The sequence below is a fragment of the Ischnura elegans genome, chromosome 2 (assembly GCF_921293095.1).
Source record: "Ischnura elegans chromosome 2, ioIscEleg1.1, whole genome shotgun sequence".
NCBI lineage: Eukaryota > Metazoa > Arthropoda > Insecta > Odonata > Coenagrionidae > Ischnura > Ischnura elegans.
In genome coordinates this window covers 33,416,931-33,439,888 of record NC_060247.1, presented here as the reverse complement: position 1 = coordinate 33,439,888, position 22,958 = coordinate 33,416,931, and the positions used below count along the sequence as shown (strand labels likewise).

At 39.7% G+C, this 22,958-nt stretch overlaps 1 protein-coding gene across 3 annotated transcripts in view; it reads left to right on the top strand.

Moving 5' to 3' along the window:
• LOC124153568 (solute carrier organic anion transporter family member 4A1) overlaps nt 1-22,958 on the top strand; it is a 65,506-nt gene that overhangs the window by 22,213 nt on the left and 20,335 nt on the right. The window contains exons 1-2 of one of the 3 annotated variants that reach the window (XM_046526830.1): nt 16,833-17,017; nt 17,148-17,305. In XM_046526830.1, the coding sequence (XP_046382786.1) occupies nt 17,174-17,305 (132 nt within the window). In that variant the 5' untranslated portion in view covers nt 16,833-17,017; nt 17,148-17,173. Of the gene's footprint in view, nt 1-16,832; nt 17,018-17,147; nt 17,306-22,494; nt 22,868-22,958 lie in introns of those variants that run through there. The other 2 variants (XM_046526829.1, XM_046526831.1) reach the window with 2 other exon arrangements.

Here is a 22,958-nt window from a genome sequence, read left to right as displayed (position 1 = left end):
GAGTCGTCGTTGCGTGAACATCCAGAACGTGATGTCCACGCGGAGCTTTCTGAAGCGACTGCATGACTCTTCCTGCAATGATAAAGGTTAAACATATATAACGTTGGGTAACAGTCCAAATATTCTTTGTGAAGAAAATTTTTATTTCGTTATGTAATATTTTTGGAGTAATGAAATTCGTTTTTATGTGTCCACGGGTTAAAGAACTTTTTGTGCCTTGAACCTGCGGGGTCTGAAAAGTTATTTTTTGTAGGTTCTATTTTTCCAAAACCTTGTATAATGATTTGCTTATGTCAATCATTTTCCAAAGGGCATTACATCATAATGAAAATATCAGGAAATTCTATTCGCAACAGCATCAAATAGGACTTTGTAATGCTGCCAGTTTACCGATAAAAAATATGTACCATCATTCGTATTTTATCTTCCCAGATATTTTTAAAACATGCCGATAATGTGCCTTAGAGTATTGCACTCAATATTTTGAAAAGTCTGCACTGCATTACTATTGTATGTTGATGTACAATGGATGTGGATTCTCGATTTCGCATCCTATTCGAGCACCTGGGAGTATTTTCAAGAGGGGATCGTGAATGGGGGGCTGAGAAGTACCTCCAGCGACTCGACATCAGCAGAACGAAAGGCTATCCCCGTCCGAGGGCGACGTATATTCTTCTCTGTTGGTGATGGACATTAACTCCCACTGGCTTCCCATCGGTTTGAAATAAATCTTTCCGGTCGGAGCTGCTAAGCTCTTGCTATGGTGCGCTTCGAGCTGTAGGCCTGGAGAGTTAAAGCCTCTCACAAACGTATTGCCTCGAGAAAATCCGAGTCGTGCTGGACCAGGGTTGTCGATTTGTATTGCTGTGCTTTGTTTGTAGAAGGTTTGAAACTACATGTTGGTTTCGAAAGAACTTTACCAAAAAACAGCCGAAATCGATTTATAGGTTGTTGGTGAAGACGATTGATAGCCCAGGTCAATTTCTCCATAGGTAAGGGTAAGTCGCAATGTTGATCGCATTAAGAGTGGAGAGAAATCTGGCGTCGGTATTTGCCTGCTCTAAACGAAAAGCACCAGGTAGGCCACGGCTCAACGTCACATACGACTCAATTTATCAAATTTTAGGTAGCGGATCGCATACCTACACATTTAACATCAATGCGCCAGTCTTTGTCCACGCACCAATGAATATCCGGCTTGAATAAATCTTTGCAAAAAGATTGACACGTTTATTCCTCGGAGTGAATGGGTCAATTTGATTCTTAAACACCCAAGCAAAATATTCTAGTTCTTTTTCTGAACGTTTAGAAATTCAGAACTACAATATTTCGATCTCAAAAATGAACGCGCGGCTTTTCATTGAGCGAAAGGTATTTGAAAAGTTGGTGTGGACAAGAGGTTATCAAGCATTATCTAACAGCATACCTACACATTTAATCCCCATATTATTTGTAAGTATAATCCCACCCCCCATAAATCTTCCGATTTTTTCAAAACTTGCAATAAAAGTTACAATGAATAGTCATGTTTTACCAAACAGAAAAAACTATAGCATTTTACAAACTGTTTATTTACACAGGCAACTTAAAAATCATCATTATTTTTAGTTGTAAATTTTCTCTGGGAGGTCAAACTTGTAATAAAACGCCATTTCGGCCGAAATAAAGCACTGCATACGACGCGTCGCGACGGACAGGATGCTGTTCTTAAAGTGAATTCCACTCCATACTCGAGCAGCGATGGGTGTACTCCTGAAAAATCTCTGCCACTGACGGGATTTGAGCACGGGTCCAAGGGCTCGGAAGGATAAAACTTACCGCGACAACATATCTGATCCAAAACTCAATTATTATGAGCGAAAAATCCAGAAGAATCCAGAGAAAAAAATCAATCGCCTCGGCCAAGATTCAAACCCGGATCGAGACGAATGATTTTTTTTTTCTCTGTGGATTTTTCGCACAATTTATGGATTACGGGTGACTCTCGTAATAGTTATCACCGTAGATAGTCCCGGTATACTTGAAACTCATTCACAATATTACCATCGAGGTAATTTAATACAATCGTTTAATCGATTATATGACCCCGAAGCTACCATCTTAAAACCTCATGATTTTGATGATGGGATGGGATTTTAGAACAATAAGCTGGGTGTGATATTGGATTATGCTAGTTTTTTTTTACAAACCAGCATTCTTTTGGGTTTATTTTGACGCTTGAGAAAGATGTGCTATGCCAGGAGGTCTCTTCGTTACCCTCATCTCGTTCCCTTGCCCCAGTTGCTCTCATAAAGTCTTCTCTCACCGGGAATCACCCATTACTCACTCATTTTTAAACTATTGTCCTTAAATTGGTGAAATGATACGATTTAAAATATTAATAAAAGTGGTGAATGACATTAAAAACTTTGTTGTATCCCACTAATTTATTTTACGGTACCACTAGTTTCGACTTAGCGGCGTCATTCTCACGTACTTTAAAATAAAGTGGTGGAATACCACAAAGATTTTCTTTTCATGAACGTTAAAATGTACTTCCACAAAGTTCTGCCTGAGACGATAGAGATTATCAAGAAAATAATACAAACGCTTTAAATATCAAAATCACGCAACGTAAATCCATCGGATCTGGCATATAATGGCGAAAATTTGTGTTTTCACGTCAAAATGAGGTCATGCTGTGTAATAAATGGTCTCAGTTACAAGGCATGAGTTGAAAGGTACTTTGACGGAGTTATTCTTAATCGTGGTATTTCAATTTTTTCTTAAGCAGTCGAAGGAGTAGGAGACCCTATCTAAAACGCTTAATAGATTAGAGCAACGAGGCAAAGGCTTGCGTAAAAGTTGATGACAGTAATGTTATGCAAGAATGTTATGCAATTCCACAAGCTTGGAAGTAAATACGCTGATAATATGCAAATGAGCACTGCATGGCAGCGATAGGAAAATTAAATAAATTATTCGTTTCAGCGGAAATTTTTAACATTGAAATCTGTCTTCTGAAATGAGAATGGGTTTCGCAGATTATTGTCAGCCAGTCCTATTGACTGAGCGAGTGAAATTCATACACTGTCCACAGCTGAATATTATGGTGAAATTTTGTTCCTCCAGCCAATGGATATAGCGATGGAAAAATGTCGGTAAATCGATTTTTCGAGCAATCAAGTTTAATCGAAATGAAAAGCTCGACTTGTCCACTAAAATCGAAATTTTAGCCAAAAGATCTATAATCGAAAAATCGTCGGAAATTTAAAATAAACAATTTGTACAAAATCATTGTTACTATTCATTCTAAAAACAATCAAAATAGATATTTTAGTTGGAGAAAAAAGTCTACTTGGAATGCATGCTTGAACCATTATTAGTAAAAATTTACAAATGCACTCGCATTAAAGTTTTGGTATCGCCGCTCGAAACCGGCTTCGATTGACGTTGAAAAACGATTTTGAATCGGAAATCGAAGATCCTGTCTCGATTTTTATTTCCTTGATCTTCGACTATTAAAATTCGATATTCGATTTTAAGCGAAATAGATTATTTTCATCAATAAACTGATATTCCACCTAAAATCATCCGTATAGTTTCGGAAATATTTTCATATATTTCATTTTTAATTGTTTCGGAAAGTATTCCCTTTCCTTTAGATAGTAAATACTAGTAAAGGTAACGAAATTTAAGTAATGAAGAAAAAATTCCAAAGATGCCGCTCGTCTTTCCCTGGGCCCGCAATCATTCATTGAAATTTGACTTTCGACGTTGTATTTTTTATGAATATTAAAAAAAAATAGATTCCGATAAAATTCGTTTTTTATTGCTTGCGGAAATATTCGTAAGTTTATTTATGCTGTTTGTGATAAGGGAGATTTGGATGCGCCCCTGGTAATCACTACAGCATTCATTCGGAATTTACCAAAAAAACTGTTCTTTTACTTGGGATACCATCCTGCTGACACGGGTTAAGTGACTGTTCGGGAACAGAGGAGAGCTTCGTGCAAATCCATCATTCTCTCAGAATCTCAAAAGTCATTGTTATTGCTTTGGAAATTGCAGCTCGAATGCAGTCGAAACCGCGAGTTCAAATGGATTTTATTATGCGTGTAGCTCAGAGAAAATAAATGCAAGTGCGCAGTAACAAAATGCGGAGGCTTACATTTAACCCAAGGTCCGCATTATTATGGTGAAAGGAAACAGCTAAGTTATTAATTATTAGTAGATTAAATTAAAACCCTGATGCACATTCTGCTTCGTGTGTATTCCATTAAATGGAAATGAAGTTTTCTATCAAAATATGCATCAAGACAACATACTCTGTCTTCGTAGTCAGTCAACCTGACCCATCAGATCCATCACGTCATTATATCGTAGCTTTTGCCATGACATTATTGGTCCCATGTGCAATAGCCAATGAACGCTTTTGTATGTATCGATGGTATAGTGCAGAGAAGTGTTTTATAAATAATTTTGGTGAATTCGGGATAATTTGTACGTAACAAATATTTTTATTTGTTGTACGTAACAAGTATTTTATAGTTTGTATTGCTCAAGAATGGTAAATGTGCGATGGACAATGAGAACATTACTTATCACATTATACAATAATTTGTTTTTAAATCTTCAGAATTATTGTGTACAAAGATGTGCAAAGAATTGTGTTATTGTAAAATTCACTTTACTTCATTTGCAATTTTTGTGCGTATTTCCGTTGATATTTGCGCTGAGGTTTATTCTAAGAGAGCTTTGGACTAGACCCTGGTGTAACGACTGCACTAACTAGTCATCATCACTGGTCAACAATCCTAGGATTGGTTTGACGCAGCTCTCCACTCAGTTCTCCTATCAGCTAATATTTTCACACCTACGTATTTCTTCTCTTTCACATCTCTCTTTACTTGTTCCATATATTTTGTTCGAGGTCTTCCTTTTCCATTCTTGCCTTCCACTTGTCCTTCGACGATTGTCTTCATCAGGCCATCATGTCTCAAGATGTGGCCTATAAGGTTGTTCCGTCTTCTTGTTAAGGTTTTCATGAGGCTTCTCTTCTCTCCTACCCTTCTTAGGACTTCCTCGTTACTAACTCGGTCGATCCATTTGATTTTCATCATTCTTCTGTGGCACCACATTTCAAAGGCCTCTATCCTTGCTTTCTCCGCTGCGGTCATTGTCCATGCCTCACTTCCGTATAGGAGCATACTCCAGATGTAGGTTCTTATAAATTCTTTGCACTTACTAGTACTTCTTCGAAATCTACCCGAAATCGTTTCTTCTGGGGGTATCGCCCTGCTTACACGTTTATTTTCCGTCGGGGTCACCCGAGGACATCCTTTTGCAAATCCTCCCCTTAATACCTTCCCTCCTCGCTGACGAGGAAGGTGTCGCGCCGGTGTCACTTGTGCACCCATGATGCAACGGCCTCTCCACGGGCGGATTGGGAAGAAATCTCTCTCGGGAGGCGTCGGACGCTCTCGCCCGCCTCTTAAGCAGCCCTAAGCTCCTCATTCAATGCTCGGGCAAGTCTTGCCGCCTCCACGAATAAATCCGTCTCCTCCCACTGCCGCCCCCATAGGGAAGCGGCGTGACCGCCCCGTGGACCTATTAACGGCTTAAAAAGGGGGAGATGCGCGCCCACCCACGCCCCATTGAAGGTCCTTCCGGTGCGAGGGCCAAGCGATGGGTGTCCCCATCGCATCCAGTCTTCTCCTCCCTCAGCGTCCTCGTCTTTTGTAGTTTTACTTTTTGTCCATTGTCCCACCAATGGGGAATGGAATTATGTGTTTGAGTATCTTGGATGAGGTATGACTAGACGAGTAGTAGACACTTCTTCAAGCGTCGCTCTGTGTAAATATTCCATTATTAAAATGGTGCATTTAACGAATTGTCATGGGTTATGCTATATTAAATACCCAATACAGGGTCTTAATAAGCTGTTGATTGAGTTGTGAGGTTCGTTCCAGAAGAATATCGCGGTTCGCACGAAACGTATTATTGAAAAGAAACTAATTCGGCGCACACCTCAAGTGCTCTTAATATACGCATCAATCTTCAAGTCGAATATCTAGCAATAAGTGAGTGATAAAAACTAATTGTTTAAGTTAATTATTTTTATCGTGTATTATAAAATTCATGAAAATTCCATTGATAAATCGATGGTAAATCTATACCTACTGTCGCTCTAGAACCGTTTTGTGGCTGCGCTCTTATATTATATACCATGGTATGTATGTGAAAATCACAAGCCTAGCGTGGCATAGTCCCGATTGATCTCCACCCTCACCTATTCAAACAAACTTCGGGTTGAAGCATTCAATGAATGAATGGATCTTGGAGAGGCCTTCCTTTGCCCCGCACGTGGTGACTATAAATCCTCTCATCATCTGCGCTCCCCCCTCCCCAACCCCCTGAACCCTCTCCCTCTTATTTATTTTTCCCTCCCCGAAAGGGGATTATTCATGGGAGATTTTATTCCCTCCAATCCCCAGTGGGTCCTTCACGGGAGAGGTTCCTCGCCCGAGTGTCGGGAGGATGGGTGCAACCGAATGGAATCGAAAGGACCTCGTGCGTGCGTATTATCGAGGATTCTCCTCTCTGGTATTATGGAAGCTTGGGCCGTGGAAGTATTCAATATTTCCTTCATCCGGTTAGGCGTTTGTGCGTTGGGAGATAATGTGGATCGAAGATGCTGAGTCTGTCGGGTGGGGAAGAAGCGGGAAGGAAGCATTTGAAAAATCATATTCCGCTCCAAGTCATCCTCCATCATCCATTCATACTTCACGATATATCGCCCCGACAGCTCTCTCACGATTCGATGGCATTGTTGGACGGACTCGCCCGCTTTATAGGGTCGAAGAAAACGCATCCGGTTCCGACATAAACTTGGCTTTGTGCGCTTTGACATTGGGATCACTGTGGTAAAATTTACGGTTTCCAGGGTGACGTTGTGACGTTACTGCATCCTTACGGTTCTCTAAGGAGTGACACTCGAAGGTAATCGACCGGAACCAGTTTGACGGCCTAGTAGCATTGAGATTCCAGTACATGCCTAGCTAAAGAATCCGTGAGGAGTCGACAACGGTTGGTTTGTATAGAAATCTTACGGAATTGCCTACTGTGCGCTGTATTTTCCATCCCGGTTCAGTATAGCAGGAAGTAATACGGAGCTATTTTATATGAGAATGGTAAAACTGAACTATAGAAAAGGCTCATTTTAGTATAAGAGTACCGATTTCATAAATACTCACACCCATACCTTGAGGTTTTGAAGTGTGCTGGTATTAATTAATAGTACATTTCAAGCATTGCTATCCTTCTGTGCTCTTCCTTTTATTCGAGCATACACCAATTATCGTCGTTTACTATAGTCGACGTAATTTTCTAATTTTGTTGCTCAAATTCTTCCCATTACGGTTAGCGTTTTCAGCTTCCTCTGGGTCTCATTCATATTATTCCATATACTCATATTTATGTCAATTTTGTTTCAGCATTTCTGTGGAAATCGAGTGGTATTCTTTAGATGAGATTACTCCCTCACTTCTCAGTGTTTTATTGATTATTTATTGATAGAAAAATACAACAATGCCATGAATAATTGATTTAATAGTAAAAGGCAATAGTAGTAGATATGACTGAGGGAAATATTTTATCGCAGCCATTGTAACGCAGGACTAGCCCATTTCGTTTGAAATGAATCACTAACTACAGCTTTTTAAATTACACCCATCCATTCACATTGATGATGGAAGGAATTGCAATTACTACGTTTGTAAATTGTGTGCGAGAATCCGGTGTCTTGTTTGGGATGGAGTCAGAGGAACGCGAATGGAAACTATGCGATCGAGCTGATGAAGATAATTTATGAATAATTTCAGTAGACTTCGGTTAGGTTGAAAAATTGTACATAACGTAGGACTTTCGCTCTAGCCTTCTGTCGTAGTCGGTTTAAATAATGTTACCCATTAATAAACATCATGTCCATGTGATAAGTGTCCGTCTAGTTGGCAAGGCATCATCTTCTTAATGCATTCAAAATTCGTAGGACCTTCTCTGGGATTTTTTCTTTGCGTCCTCACTTTGGCTTTCACGAATATTCACAATGGGAAGTTTCCTCTTTCATATCGCATCAATACCGTACGATTTTTTTCATCTACGAGTGAAGTGCATCTTGGATTACTTTTAGGAATCATGTATGGGGATCATGAGTGGAAATGCCGAAGCGATTCTACTTTGAACACTACACGTCGAGTATCTTTTGTATAATTTGTCTTATCTTTTTCTTTTAGACTGGGAAAATAAGTATTTGCTGGCACTTATTCCATGTAGTGTCTCAAATATGGTTTCTCGGTGAGTTTCAACTGTACTTCTTGGTGGTTGTTCGATATATATTGCTGTATCCATTTATCTTACTCGAGTAGATCACGTATTATTTTAAGAAGCCACAACATAAAATCCATAAACCTAAACTAAATTTTAATAAGCTTCACGTAATGAAGGAATTACGAGAAAATGAAGAGGTAAGCGTTTCTGATTATCAACATGGACATAGAGCTAGTAGAAAAAGGCTCCTAAAGAAAACAGTTTGTGTAATTGGATTATTATATCATTCGAGATAGATATCATTCACATCGGTGATGTCTTGTGACTTTGGATGAAACATTTTGCATTTTGGTATCAGGGGTGAGATAGCGGAAGAGCTATCTAATTGATCGAAAATTCTATTCCTGATTCCGCTGGTAAACTGGTGAATGTCCGTAATTCACTAAGTAATCCGGAAAATGGAGAATCAAATTTATCAAACGAATTGATTTTAATTACCAGATCATGGCAAAGCTGAATTAATTAATGCGGAAGTTCCCACATTTATATTAGACATTTAATAGTTAGCCTCTTCGTGGAATAATAGAATCATGAACTGTAAAATTCTCACAGCACGTAAATTATTTCATTTTTGGTTGATTTGGAATGCTGCATTTTCGACTGAAGAAAAATCCTATTAATTTAATTTCTGCTCCTCAAAGGTCTTACGGCATCGTAGGTGGCCGTTAAAAAGTCAACTGCCCTCTTTCTCTTATCGTTTGATATTTACTCCCACATGGCTGAGTTAGGGATGACGTGTATTGACTTCGCGGCTTCGAAAGGCTCACACACCGGAAGGTCTGTCTAGCCGCGTGTGAAATCGCGTGCTCGGGGAAGGAAGTGCGGGGGAAGATCGTAGTGAGCTAGAGTCTCTTAATTTTTATCTGGGAGAGGTATTTCCTCACCGCAAGAAACCTATAAGGCTTCCTTCTTTTCGCAAAAACTTTCAACTTCGATTTACCTGGTGGTCTGTAGTCTTGTTCTCTTAAAGATATTGGACATTCGTATCCGAATGCAGAAAATAGAAAATATTTTATGTATGAGAAGAATTTTTTCTGTTCGTCGATAATATGTAGCCACAATCATTCGAATAAAAGAGAACTTTATTCTGATTCTGTCAAGATAGGTTTCTGAACACATTTTTTTTTATATTTGGTTCTTCTTAATTTTATTTTTTTAAATTTTTTGTGAAATTTGAATTGCACCTCTTGGCAATGTATTTCTCATCATTTATTTCATTAATTAACTGAAACATAGCATTAACGGTGATTTATACGCCATATCCCGGTGACTTGGATCCGCAATTCCAATCTAACATCCGAGAGCCACAAATACACCTACCTATTCCTACATTCACATCTATGGTTTACCTTTTTATTATTTAATTCCTATTGGTGGTTCTATCTCGGGAAATTCCTTCGAAGTCACCGAAAACTTTCAAAAAGGTTTTAGCAAAACTTTTCTAAGAAAGCCTCGAGGATTGTGTTCTTACTCATAATTTAATCTCGCTTGAACTCCGCTGCCTCTTTTACGGCCCGTGAGCATTGGGGCAAGGGCCGAGGGGGTTTATTTTTTAATCGCGACTACGCTGAAGCATTACATTGGAACGTGATGGCTCCAATCTCGCCGCGCATCAAGGCAGATGGATGATACGTATAAAAATAGGCCACCCCGCGAAGGGCAATGATTCCTACTTGACATTCGGATGCAGTTTCGCCGCGGTCAACCGATCATCGGGGTCGGCGATCCACGTCTTTTGATTAGTGAGAGGAGCGGCATTATCATGAGAATTGTATTTGATACCTACTGCCGCCTTCACAAAGGCCGCTGCTCTCCTAACGTTCACTGTCGGATGTGAGACTGAAAGTGATTTACGACGCTCCAAGGGCCTCGTTGCACACGGTGGTCACAAAGAGCTCAGCAGTAATGGCCCATCCTTCACTGTGGGAGGGCTTAAGATTGTTGGAAGGATAATAATGGGGAAAGAAACAGTCCCCACCCGTGATTACGAGCCGTGAGGGAATTACCCCCACCTTGTTCCTACGCGTAAAGTGTCTTCGTTGATTCCGAAATGACAATTCTCTGTTTAAGATTTGAATGAGACGTGTGCCTACTACTCATTGAGCAGTTGATAATTTTTTTTCCTCCGTCAGGGTGATATAAGGAAGTTTCGCGGAGGAACGGAGTAAAATTATTTTTGTGAAAATTTCAAAAGTATTCTCTTATTATTTTATGTGCCTACTTCATCGACCATTGCATTAAAAAAATCGAATTATCTTTAATGACGATGCATCTCCGTGCGCAGAAGAAATTGCGGCTACAATAATAATATACAAGTTATTTTGACAAAAAAACCTATGAGATGCGTGGTAACATACGAATCATGATGAGAATGAAATACATCATCACAGTAATTTCCTAGTAGTTGCCAAATCAATTCTGCAATTGAGATCAAAATACATCATTCCGGTGAAACTTTCACCAGCTAAATCCACCCTAAAATCTTGAAAAATAGAGCTAAAATATATTCTTTCAATAGCCTGTATTTGTGGATTGTAATTAAAGTTTTAGTATCGAGGTATTAGAAAAAAATGTGTTTTTGAACAATATTCTGGATAAGCGAGAAATACGTGTTAGTTTTGTTTGTAAAGTATCGCCGGAAGCTCTTCACTTATAAATGCATTAATAATGCTCGACTAAATATAAATAGCTATCTATTTTTCACTATTTGCCTATACACGATACCTTTTTGCAAGTTGGTCGTAAATTAACATGTTATTGACGGCGCGTGAACGGATGAATATTGGGGAGGTTATTTTCCTGTTTCGTTGGTTGTGACGGTAGTAATTGAATTTCCACCGGAAACTAATGATAAGAGGACACATTTATGAATGGTGGTTAGTTGCTAGGTTTCTGTCCATTTAATCTTCATTGACAATAGCCTTCAGGACCGAAATGAAAAAGAATTTTTGTAATAGAAATGGGGCAGTAGGACTTAATATGAATCCAAAGCATGTACAACCCATGACAGTAATTCCTTGTCGTGGGTAATATTCAAACATTTTACTAGTCGTATTTAGCCTTAATTAAGATACTGAAATTTTTTCACGGAATAAATTCCCCACGCAAGACGCGTATACTTGTACTCGCAGCAATTGCTTTCGGAAATATCATACCAAAACTGAAGCGATACCATGGAGCTCCAATTAATAGATAGGAAATAGGATTATGGGACCTTGAACTGTTTTTTGCAGGAGTGCGTGGGGATTGCTTGACGGAAAGACGCAAGTGAGCTCCGTGAAATATGTCATGCGTAGTGAATTAGTTCTGGTAATTAATTTGCAGCATCTTGTTTAAACAGAGTTTAGAAATTCCAAAGCATCCCGCCGGAAACGATAATTGATGAATTCAAAAATGAAAATACTTGTTAGCAATTACGCAACATAGTTTTCATGTTTTGTTGCATGGTTTTCATTATTTTAAAGGAAAGTGAAGACCGTAATTTTTTCTGGCTGGTTCTGTAGAGGTTCAGCCTCTGTAAAAATGTTTATACTTGTCGAAAAATGTAAAGCATTGTTTTATCTTGTAGCTCCGTATCATTCCAGTACAAAATGTATTTTTGCTGTTGCTTACTAGCAAATATCCCTTCGATTGAAAAAGTGCATTACCGCGCATGATTCTATCCACCCTGTTACCTCCCAATTTTTCCTTGGAGCTAGTGTATGGAATCTCCGCAACCGAAATTATAGCTTCCAAAAGATGTTTCCCGCCGAGGTATTCCTGTGAGAGAAGGGAAAAGCTTTATACTTCCCAAATCATGTAATTTATGCTTGAATCACTCCATGGCACCAGCATGAATGTAGTGACGAGAAGTGGTGCTTTCTGGGTGTTCCATATTTATAGGATGAAAATATATTTCTTTAATTTCACTGTTGTGAGGTTTTTGTTAATTTTCACCTCGACAGCTTACTTCCTGAGTTTACCAAACGTTAAATTAACGACACTTTGAGTGAATCATGCATCTAAAATTACTAGTACCACTCACCGCATTTATTTTTTTTTTAATCCTCACATGCCGCTCTTATCTGAGGCGGAAAATGGGATTCGTTCGAAAACGCGATTCTCTTAGAGAACAAGGAAAACCAAAGGTAATTAATTATATCGTAATACATGTGCTATAATGTTTTGAGTTTTTTTACTATCTCCAAAGCTTATCTTGGGGACTATGAGGAAAGCATTCCAGTTGGGATACAGACATTGTTGAGGAAACGTGCGCAATCTGCATCGGGAATAGAACTGTCATAGCTTCTTTGTAAGCAATTTCCTTCAGAGTGCAACTTTAGCGCGTTTGGCTGTAATTCTGGGAGGTATTTTTTTGCTGGTGGTACATATAGAGGAAAATGGAGTGACTCAACAGAGAATGAACGGATCCTAATTTAAGGCGTTAAAAATAATGCAATAATCTATTAATCACTACGAAGATAAATTTCGTGTAGGTTTTTTCTTTATACGCCCTCTATATTTCATGTTGATTTGCACTATTATTGTTGCTATCCTCAGAGGACGTAATTGGAAAAAAGTATTCGCTAAGATTGCTTTCACCATTAAGAACATGTATTTTTCAGAGCTACACAGAGAAACATCATCGTAGAACCTATGTTTTAAGGACCGACAGAAGCGATAAAATAAGAGGGATATTTTGCCGAACGCATAGGTAGATATAAGTACAGTAAACTCCCGATTATCCGGGCTAATGATGGGAAGAGACGGCACGAATAATCGGAAAACACGGAAAACCCAAAATTTCACTTAAATGTCTTGCAATGTTCATAACTTTCGTAAAACAAACAATATATTATTATTTATGCAGTTATTATGTTATTTTAGAGTGATTCCCGGACTCATTGAGAGCTTTCTTCCCCAGTTCGCGATCTTTTTAGCTGCGATAACATGGTTGTATTATTATTAATGCTCTATGTAAGGCCTGGTTTCGGAGACCACACATCAGTGGCGGTGTGATCACGATTACAGAAAAGTGGTTTGTACGAATGCTTCAAAACCACTGCTCAACGTCGGAAACTACACCGTGAGGCACCACGCCACGTAGTCGCGTCTCGCACAAGTTGCCCGCGTTGCAACTGCTGTGGGACGTGTGTCCGTGATTACGGAGCGCGATCGCGCACTGCGAGGCTTGGAAAACAGGAATACGGTGCTCCCGTGAATGCAGCTAGCGCGCGATCGCTTCCGTTTTACGAAGGGGATTCTAACGGAAGTAATATGCCCGGTGTATCCTAGCATTAATGCAATAATTCCAATGATTTTGCGTCCGATTCTATTTTTTCAAATAAAAATCGCGAAAAAAATTGAGCGGGAGTGAAAATCATGCACGGATAATCCGCAACCCGGATAAACCGTAGCCGGATAATCGCAAGTCTGCTGTATTCGTTTTTCCGCCGCCACACGTCTATCGACGTGGTATAATATATGGCGGTATAATGACGTGTGGTGTAGATGTAGATGATTCTCCTTCAGCTCGTAGTCAAATACCATCTGGTGACATGTTGCAATGTTGCATAGTGCTAGATTTACGCAAGTTCAAAGCCTTCTTAAACACCGCATAGAATAATGGTGGCAATGTGCGCAAGTGGCAGCGTCTTACCACCCTTGGAGCGGGTCCATCGCGACTCGAGGAAGGAGGGGCACGCGCCCTCTGGACGATCTCGCCCGCGGGACAGCTAATGAGCGGCCGAGAGGCAGGCAGTGTTGGACGGCCAATTTACCCCCGCCGCTTGGGATTCTGGCGAGATGGGGATGGCGGGGCAAGGGTTGGGAGGCTGAGAGGGTGGGTTGCGCAGCTGGAGGAAGTGACATCTTCAGAAACGATCATCAGGGCGAGAGATGCGACTTCTCAAGTGGCAGCGGGGGTTGACGATGATAATTCATGTACTTCCATACACCCCATTTCATTCATGTCCAGCCTCAGCGGTGAAGTCATTTAAGAGAAGGCCCTCACGCGATAATTTTCCCTTTCGACTGACAACCAAAGTGGGAATGAGGAATATCACAGATACTAAGTAAATGGTCACTCTCCCATGCCCTGGACGGCGAAGACAACATGAACCACTTTCGGGGAATCAAAAAGTGGCGGCGCGGCGTTAGAATTTTAATCCAGTAGGCATCACTTAAGCTCGACTGGTCTTCTTTCGTAACGAATTACTTGTTTAATGCTTACGCTATCGTTTTGAAATTATCAGTATGTAAAGAGTGATACCCTTTGCAACGTTTACCTGTACATAAAAAATTTTCAATACTTCCCTAGGTAATTACTCAAAGTAAAATTTTCATGTATGAGGTAAAGAAAAATGTTAATATCGGTGTACTCTCTGTACTCTTAAAATTTCACGATGCTAGAATAAGAAGAAATTAATAATGTGTCTGTAAAAAGGCTCGGCACCGTTGTCATTAGCCACTCAGCGCATGACCCTTCCCTCCCTCAACTATCAATAAAATGACGTAATGCAGCATTCAGTTAGTCACGTTCAAGGTCGATGAGGAATACCCTCCGGTCGTGGAGTGAGTGATTCTTCTGCTCGGCTTGCCGGACTCCAAGTCTTCCTCTTCCTGGCATTATCCTGACAATCGATGTGGGGTCGCAGACCTGCGGAGGTCTTCTCAGAGTGCGCCTTCCTATAGGAGGTCCTTATAAGATCCTCAAGTGAAGACGCCCTCTCGGGAGAGGCGTTTGCAAATTCTACGGCGTGCGGTTGTCTTGATAGGTGAACGACTAGATGACGAGGTACAAGAGGATGGAATTGCAGCGAAGTGGGAATGTTGGCGTATGCCTAACGTACACGCAAATATCTTCCCATTTCTCACGGGGAACTTTTATATTCACTTACCGTTTTCAATAATCGTGTTTTCGAAAATTAATGTTACCAAGTCAGTAATGATGGCACAACTTATAGAAACCTATGCAGCTGAAAATAGTATGCTTAAAGGAGGAGTTAATTTTCTTTTTCTGGTACGAATTTCAACTGTTCAGGCCTACGTACTGCCACTTTCGTGTGCCTTTATCTTATCACCACATTTGGAGCTTGGAATTCAAGAATAATGATGGATAGGTATGGGAATACAGATGGAGGACTGGTTACTGGATGGAGATGGTTAATTGAGATATTGGTATCATGAACTTACAGAATTTAATTACGGTCAATAATATTATTTCACAATATTATGAGAAAGGTATAAATAAATACTTCCAGTTGTTGTGTTGGCTATTGTGAGGTCATCTGGGATCTAGGTGATTAGTTGATGGATTAAAATAGTGTCTTTAATTCGAATCTTTCCCAATTTTAAAAGTTTGGCATGACATTGCGCCAGTTATTATAAAAGTATTTTTTCATTCTAAATTATTTAAGAAAGGACTCGGTGCTAAAACATAATTTAGTGAATACCTTTTCTTCAAAACTCTTAAAATTTAGAACAAATTCTGATCTTTAAGATCCGTTCAACTATTTAGAGTGGATTCTCTTTGATATTCAAAGGTAAAATCCCCACAAATTTACATTTTAATGTTTAATTTTCTTACCGTTTTAATATCCGAAGTCTAAGAGTAAATATAATCAGGTAGCTTACGGCAAATCTTCTTGGACCAACATATTGGCACCTTGTGGTAATGCTAAAAGGAATGAATGCGCTCTTTCTCATCAGAACCAATGTTCTATTATTTGTATTCAATTTATTTCCGAATTAATTGTGCGTGAGATAATTACATTTTTCTTGGTACATTCTCTAGTCTTTTTATGGGGAGAAGTGAGGCATTAAAACAGCTACGGCCATTATCGGCCACATTAGTCGGTTTTTTCCTTTATTACACGCTACGCGTAATATTTTCCTTCCACTATTAGCTCATTTCTTCAGCTATCCTAGCAAATGTTTGCACAGGTGCTCACATGCATGTACTTCTACCATTATTTTTGCATTTCATCATCACTTTCAATCGTTTCTTCTCCGGTGCCTCATATTCCCTGTAATCTATGTTTTCTTCATTTACACTTCTTTTCAGCTGCAACCCCTTCCCATTTCATTTCTTTTTGCCACCTTGAACTCTTTGCAAAATTACGATCAATTCATTTCGTGGGTCATTTCTTTTGCCTTCCTCACAATTCACTATCAGTACAGTGATTGCAGTACACATAAATGGTATCACTATCCAACCTAAATTAATTTTTTTTATCGTTTACGGTAATCTGTGGACATGAGATCAAGTGCAATTACCTATGTCAAAATATTAATATTTAGATAGAAATTGCTATGGAAGTAGAGAAAATTACCGGAAAACTAGCTATTGCTGATCTACATATATAGGTATTATAAATGCCGAGCGTGAGCATCATCATATTATTATGCAATATTCTCAAGTTGTTTACAAAATTTGTCGAACTGTATCCAAGGTAATTCTTGAAGAGAGCATTATGTTTATGTTTACATTTGATAGTACAAAATCGAGGACTAACAGGGCGTGCTCCACAGGCACGATCATCCCTACCCCCACACCAGAAAGGCACCGTTTTGGCATTCCCCGCCATTGTCACCTTTAAGACACCATGCCCGGCCCACAATTAAATTTCCCAAATCAGCAAGAAATGAGGGGTCCTGAAGTTCTCTACCAGTACTGTCTTCACATTCAGATGGAATTCTCAACCTTTTAACTTTTTAGATTTTACTTATGTGAGTGTTATGAGTCAAGTACGGTCGAGGGCTAATCTTCTGTTTTTCCCCGCTCTGCTTCGCCACGACAGGAGGACCCAAAGAAGGAGGGGTGGCCATGCGAGACGTGGTATCCGGGGACGGCCCGGGCGGAGGCGACGGCCGCAGGAGCCTAGACGGCCACGTGAACCAAGCGTATGCGGACGGGGGCGAGGGGGTGACGACGCCACGACCACCGACCATCTGCGAGGTAAGCTGAACATGAACCCTGTACAAACTCCGTGGTTTAATTACACTCGATGATGTTGCCGCAAACTTTTTCCTACTCTGACCCATTTCCACCCACCGTATCCAAATGGCTACATCCTACCATTCTAAGAATATGAGGCTATAATATACTCAGTACTTGGATTTTTACGCAATTTATAAGCTTATTTTTTCACTTAATCATTTGAATTCAATTTTAATTGCCCAATTCGTGCCGTGGGATTATCCCGAGGACGCCGCACAGTGGGCTGAAATCGAAAAAAGCTGGACAAAACCTCGAAAATGGTTTTTTTGAGTATGGAAGTTGAAACTTTGCACAGTTGTTGCCAACACATTAGTGCATTTTTTGACGCAAAATATTTTTCATAGGTTAATTTTTTATATAAAATACATAGCCTCAAAGTTGAACAAATTTTGCGCAAATTGCCCGCTTTGAATTTTTTTCGAAATTCAGCATGTTTAAACTAATGTCACACCTTTAGTAGCAATTCAATAGCAACAAAAAATTATACGATTGTTAAACGGTTTGTTATCATCGATTACCATCAACTTTCACGACTTAGTTGTCGTAATTGTGACCAATACGATTCAAAATGGCGGACCCTGTTTTTCGTCGAATTTTTGTGTTTATGTAGGATTTTAAAAAAAGGATCACCGAGTTACCTCGAGATATTTACACCACATATACTACAAAGTATGTAGATTATGATAATTGGAAGTGCAGCTGCGACCACCTGCGACGCCGAAATTAAGATCGATTTTTCGAACGTGCGGCACCGCCCGGAGCTGGCTGCTGGCCACGGGAATTGCCGTACTCGACGGATGTTGGCTAGTGAATCATTTTAAGCAAATTTATTGTATAAAAGCTATGATATATTATTACTACATTTATTTTCCTTTTATTTTAACCTGATTCCTTTACTGTCTTGTAACATTTATCGTCGATGCAGTACAAAATGGCGGACGCTAATTTCAGTAACGTTTTTGCCCGTGTGTGGCTGTATAAAAAGAAGGACACCGAGTTGCTCTCAGATATTTACATCGTAATTGCATAAAGCCTTTTAGATTCTCCATCCACAGAAATAATCTGCGATCGTTCCCAAAAAACAAAATAAAATCGATGTTTTTACCGTGCCGCGCAGTCCGAGGCTGCTCCCTGGGCGCATGGAATGTCGTGACGCAGCGTACATTATAAAGCGCTATGAAGTCTTTGCTGTGGATATGTTTTATTTCAACATAATTATTACTATTTCATTTCAAGTTGGTTTATTGTCACTTTAGGTAAATGAATTCGCTCCTCTATCCATTTCTACTGACTAGTGACTACTTACCAAATTCCCGAATGCAAACTAGCTGACTTGAAACTCTGACAATTCCGCACGTGCATTTTACCCCTTGGATGGGTTAAACGGCTCTATTAGCCTGCTTTTAACCTCAAAGACAAAATAGATTTTACAACCAGCCGACCAGCCCGCAGCTGGTTGGTATTTGCCCGTCCACCCCATGCGGTAGTCGCGAAAAGGGTCTTTTTATGACTCCATGTTGCTCGTGTGCGGTCCCTTTTACCTTTTTCGGATATTCCGTTTCCAGAAAGAAATGCATATATGAATTTAGTTTTGAATATACAGTGAAAGAGGTTTGTTGTGCTGTGGTGATTTTGGATGCACTCGGACACACGCGCTTTGGATATTGATAACTCCGGGGAATCTCATCGGTTTTCTGCTTTAACTGCATTGGCGGTGTCAATCACTCATTCACCAGGCATCTATCATCCAAACTGGTAAGAGATTTTCATTTGTAGGTCTTGATATTTGCCTCGTGCTATAAGCAATTTCCCTTTTTTTATTTACCATTAACGCCTCTAGAATTGACCATTTCTTTTATTTTAATGTATGTTACTTGTTATTGGTAACTCGTTCCCCTGAAATAGAACCAGTGTTGAATTGAACAACAAATTTGTAGCAATTTTAAAATGTCTGGTCTCGAGGTAACTCGTCTATTGCTTCATAAAAAAAGTTGTCAAATACGGATGTAAATCCTTTTCGGAGAGATATGAATTTTTAATGTAATATCTGACGAAAAAATTTCATGCGCAAGGATATATTGAAGCTACGAAGGGCCTTAGTGACTCTCTTAAACGATATTTTTGATTCGCTACCAAAGCAAATGGGAAGCCTGCAGTAGAAACAATGAATGATTTTTAAGGAGAAATATTAAGTGGCTGAAAGCACCTATATATGTACCAGAAAACGTTCCAGAATTGACAAGAGCTTCTAATTCTTCGGGTAAGTATATGCGATTTATAAGTGACCTGAGTTGTTGCATTATCTCAACGGATTTAAGGGCGATTTTTTTACTCATTTTGATCCCATTATAATCTGGTGGACGCCCGGAAAAATATTTTACGATATTAGCGAAAGAACTAAGAGGAAGAAGACTGAAAGTCTTAGATCTTCTCACTCGGCGGCAACTTTATTATTCGCAGCATCGATGACATTAAGAGAGGAAGGAGATGAGGCGGCATCCAAATTATTGAAGGAAATTAAAATGACAACTCCAACCAGAGCAAGGAGAGTCCTAGCTAAATGGAAGACACCCATCTCAGGTTCCTCCATGATGTCAGAAGACGAGGCTCTTTCTGTTATCATATCGATGCAACTAACAAAAACTCAGTACAATGGTCTTCGGAAATAGCTGAAAGCCATGGTCATAAATTATACCCGAACTATGAAAGAGTGAGGCTTGCTAAAAATGCTGCGTACCGGGATGGCATAGAGATTATGAAATACCGTGCAAAGTCAATCTACAAAGTCTCCTCTCGCACACTGCCTCACGGATTCTAGCTTGCGTGGCAGCTGTTCCTGATGCCAGAAGTGAATTGAAGTGCACTCTGATTTGTAAATATGGTTTCGACGGCAGTTCTGGGCATTCACCGTACAAGCAAGTTTGGCAACAAGAGCCTAGGTCGGAGGAATATTTGTTTATAAGTTCTATGGTGCCCCCGACCGTTCATAAGGTCCTAATACACGGAGAAGGTATAGCTTCAGAGATGATTCTTCCTCTAGGGCAATTATCTGAAGAAGCAATTGAAGCACGCAATAAAGATAGCAGAAAATATCGAGAAAGCTTTAGAAGGAAGCGCTAAAGAATATCTACCAACGATGATTTATTTCGCCGGCTCCTCCTGACCTCGGATCCAGTAATATCCAATGCCGCACCTCTTGTTACGAAGAAATCCCGAAGAAGCCGATAGAAGTCAGGAATTTACTGTTACTAAATGACGATGACCCAGAAATCCTACAGCCTGGAAGTGAAAGCGACAGTTATTCAACCGACTCGGAGTAATGATATTGCATGTACATAGGGTAAGTTCAAGAGTTATTTAGATATACATTGATAACCTTTTATCGAAATGGAAGTACTGAGAAAGAAGCCAAAAAGCCTATACAGTTAATAATAACATTAAATACATCCTCAGCAAAGGCTATGCATTCATAGCGCTTTACAATGTACGCTGCGTCACGACATTCCATGCGCCCAGGGAGCAGCCTCGGACTGCGCGGCACGGTAAAAACATCGATTTTATTTTGTTTTTTGGGAACGATCGCAGATTATTTCTGTGGATGGAGAATCTAAAAGGCTTTATGCAATTACGATGTAAATATCTGAGAGCAACTCGGTGTCCTTCTTTTTATACAGCCACACACGGGCAAAAACGTTACTGAAATTAGCGTCCGCCATTTTGTACTGCATCGACGATAAATGTTACAAGACAGTAAAGGAATCAGGTTAAAATAAAAGGAAAATAAATGTAGTAATAATATATCATAGCTTTTATACAATAAATTTGCTTAAAATGATTCACTAGCCAACATCCGTCGAGTACGGCAATTCCCGTGGCCAGCAGCCAGCTCCGGGCGGTGCCGCACGTTCGAAAAATCGATCTTAATTTCGGCGTCGCAGGTGGTCGCAGCTGCACTTCCAATTATCATAATCTACATACTTTGTAGTATATGTGGTGTAAATATCTCGAGGTAACTCGGTGATCCTTTTTTTAAAATCCTACATAAACACAAAAATTCGACGAAAAACAGGGTCCGCCATTTTGAATCGTATTGGTCACAATTACGACAACTAAGTCGTGAAAGTTGATGGTAATCGATGATAACAAACCGTTTAACAATCGTATAATTTTTTGTTGCTATTGAATTGCTACTAAAGGTGTGACATTAGTTTAAACATGCTGAATTTCGAAAAAAATTCAAAGCGGGCAATTTGCGCAAAATTTGTTCAACTTTGAGGCTATGTATTTTATATAAAAAATTAACCTATGAAAAATATTTTGCGTCAAAAAATGCACTAATGTGTTGGCAACAACTGTGCAAAGTTTCAACTTCCATACTCAAAAAAACCATTTTCGAGGTTTTGTCCAGCTTTTTTCGATTTCAGCCCACTGCGCGCCGGCGAGCGCCGCATCCTGCTAAGTAGCCATCGACTTCTTGTCGGCGAGAGGGTCGCAGCGAAGAATTAAGGCTAGGGGGGGTTTTAGGCACAAATAATACTTAGGGGTGTGGGGGTATTGCATACCCGCCAGGGTAATCAGGAGTTGCGAGGGCCCTCCTTCAGAAAAAATTTAAGAATAATGGTTCAAAATGGCGAGTTTTACGGCCTTCTGATGGATATTTGATTAATCCTTAAACTATTCTATAAGTAATACTGATCCAAATAAGTAAAATGGATTAAACTTAAAAATTTCTCTGAGCTCTGGGGGGGGGTTTTAACCCCCAAACCCCCCCTCGCTGCGCCACTGGTCGGCGAGACCATGAAAGTCGAAAATCAGCCTTCTTTGGTAACGCGACTCCACTAATTATAATTTGGGTGTAATTCTTTTTGTGCATTAGATGCTGACGGCAATGTATTCGGCTCACCGAAATTTCGTATTTGTTAAATTTTGCTAGTCCATCGTTTCCTGTGTATATACTTATATTGGCGACAGTAATAAAAAATTGACACGAGGCTATATTAGGGGCATTTTCAACTGCATACATCCAGCGTATCATTCACCTTCTGCAAAATAATACACTCTTATCTTTATTTTCTTATCATATTTTATCTGAGTTTTCAGACATTTTCTGGCTAAGTATTTATCTTATGACTGCGATAATGCCCGAGTCACTCGAAGTAGGCAGAATTGTCAAACCAGACTCGATTCTCCGTATCAAAAAACTGCTTTTCTGTTAACTGTTTTTGTTAGCCTTTTTTTCTTCGAAGTTTCCAAAAACAATTAATTCGTGATTGTTTATTTCGGCGGTAAAAGATACCTTAGTGTGGATATCCATTGCATTATCAATATATACCAATATATTTTCATTGATTTATGCTTGCTTGAGTAGTTTTTTCCTTGCGAATCTCTTGTGAATCCTCAAGAAAATGGTGGGAAAGTGAGTATAGACGTGAAGTGAAATCATCTGTTCCGATGGAACTTGATGAGGAAGAAGTTAAACTTGTCACTGAGAGTCGTGCGACCGTCGCAAGTAGCAGCCAAGTAAGTGCCGTTATTGCCCTAGATGTAAGTTCATTCATTTCCAACTACATGCACTGCAGTGTTTTAGTACTGTGATCTTCAGCCTCTAGTC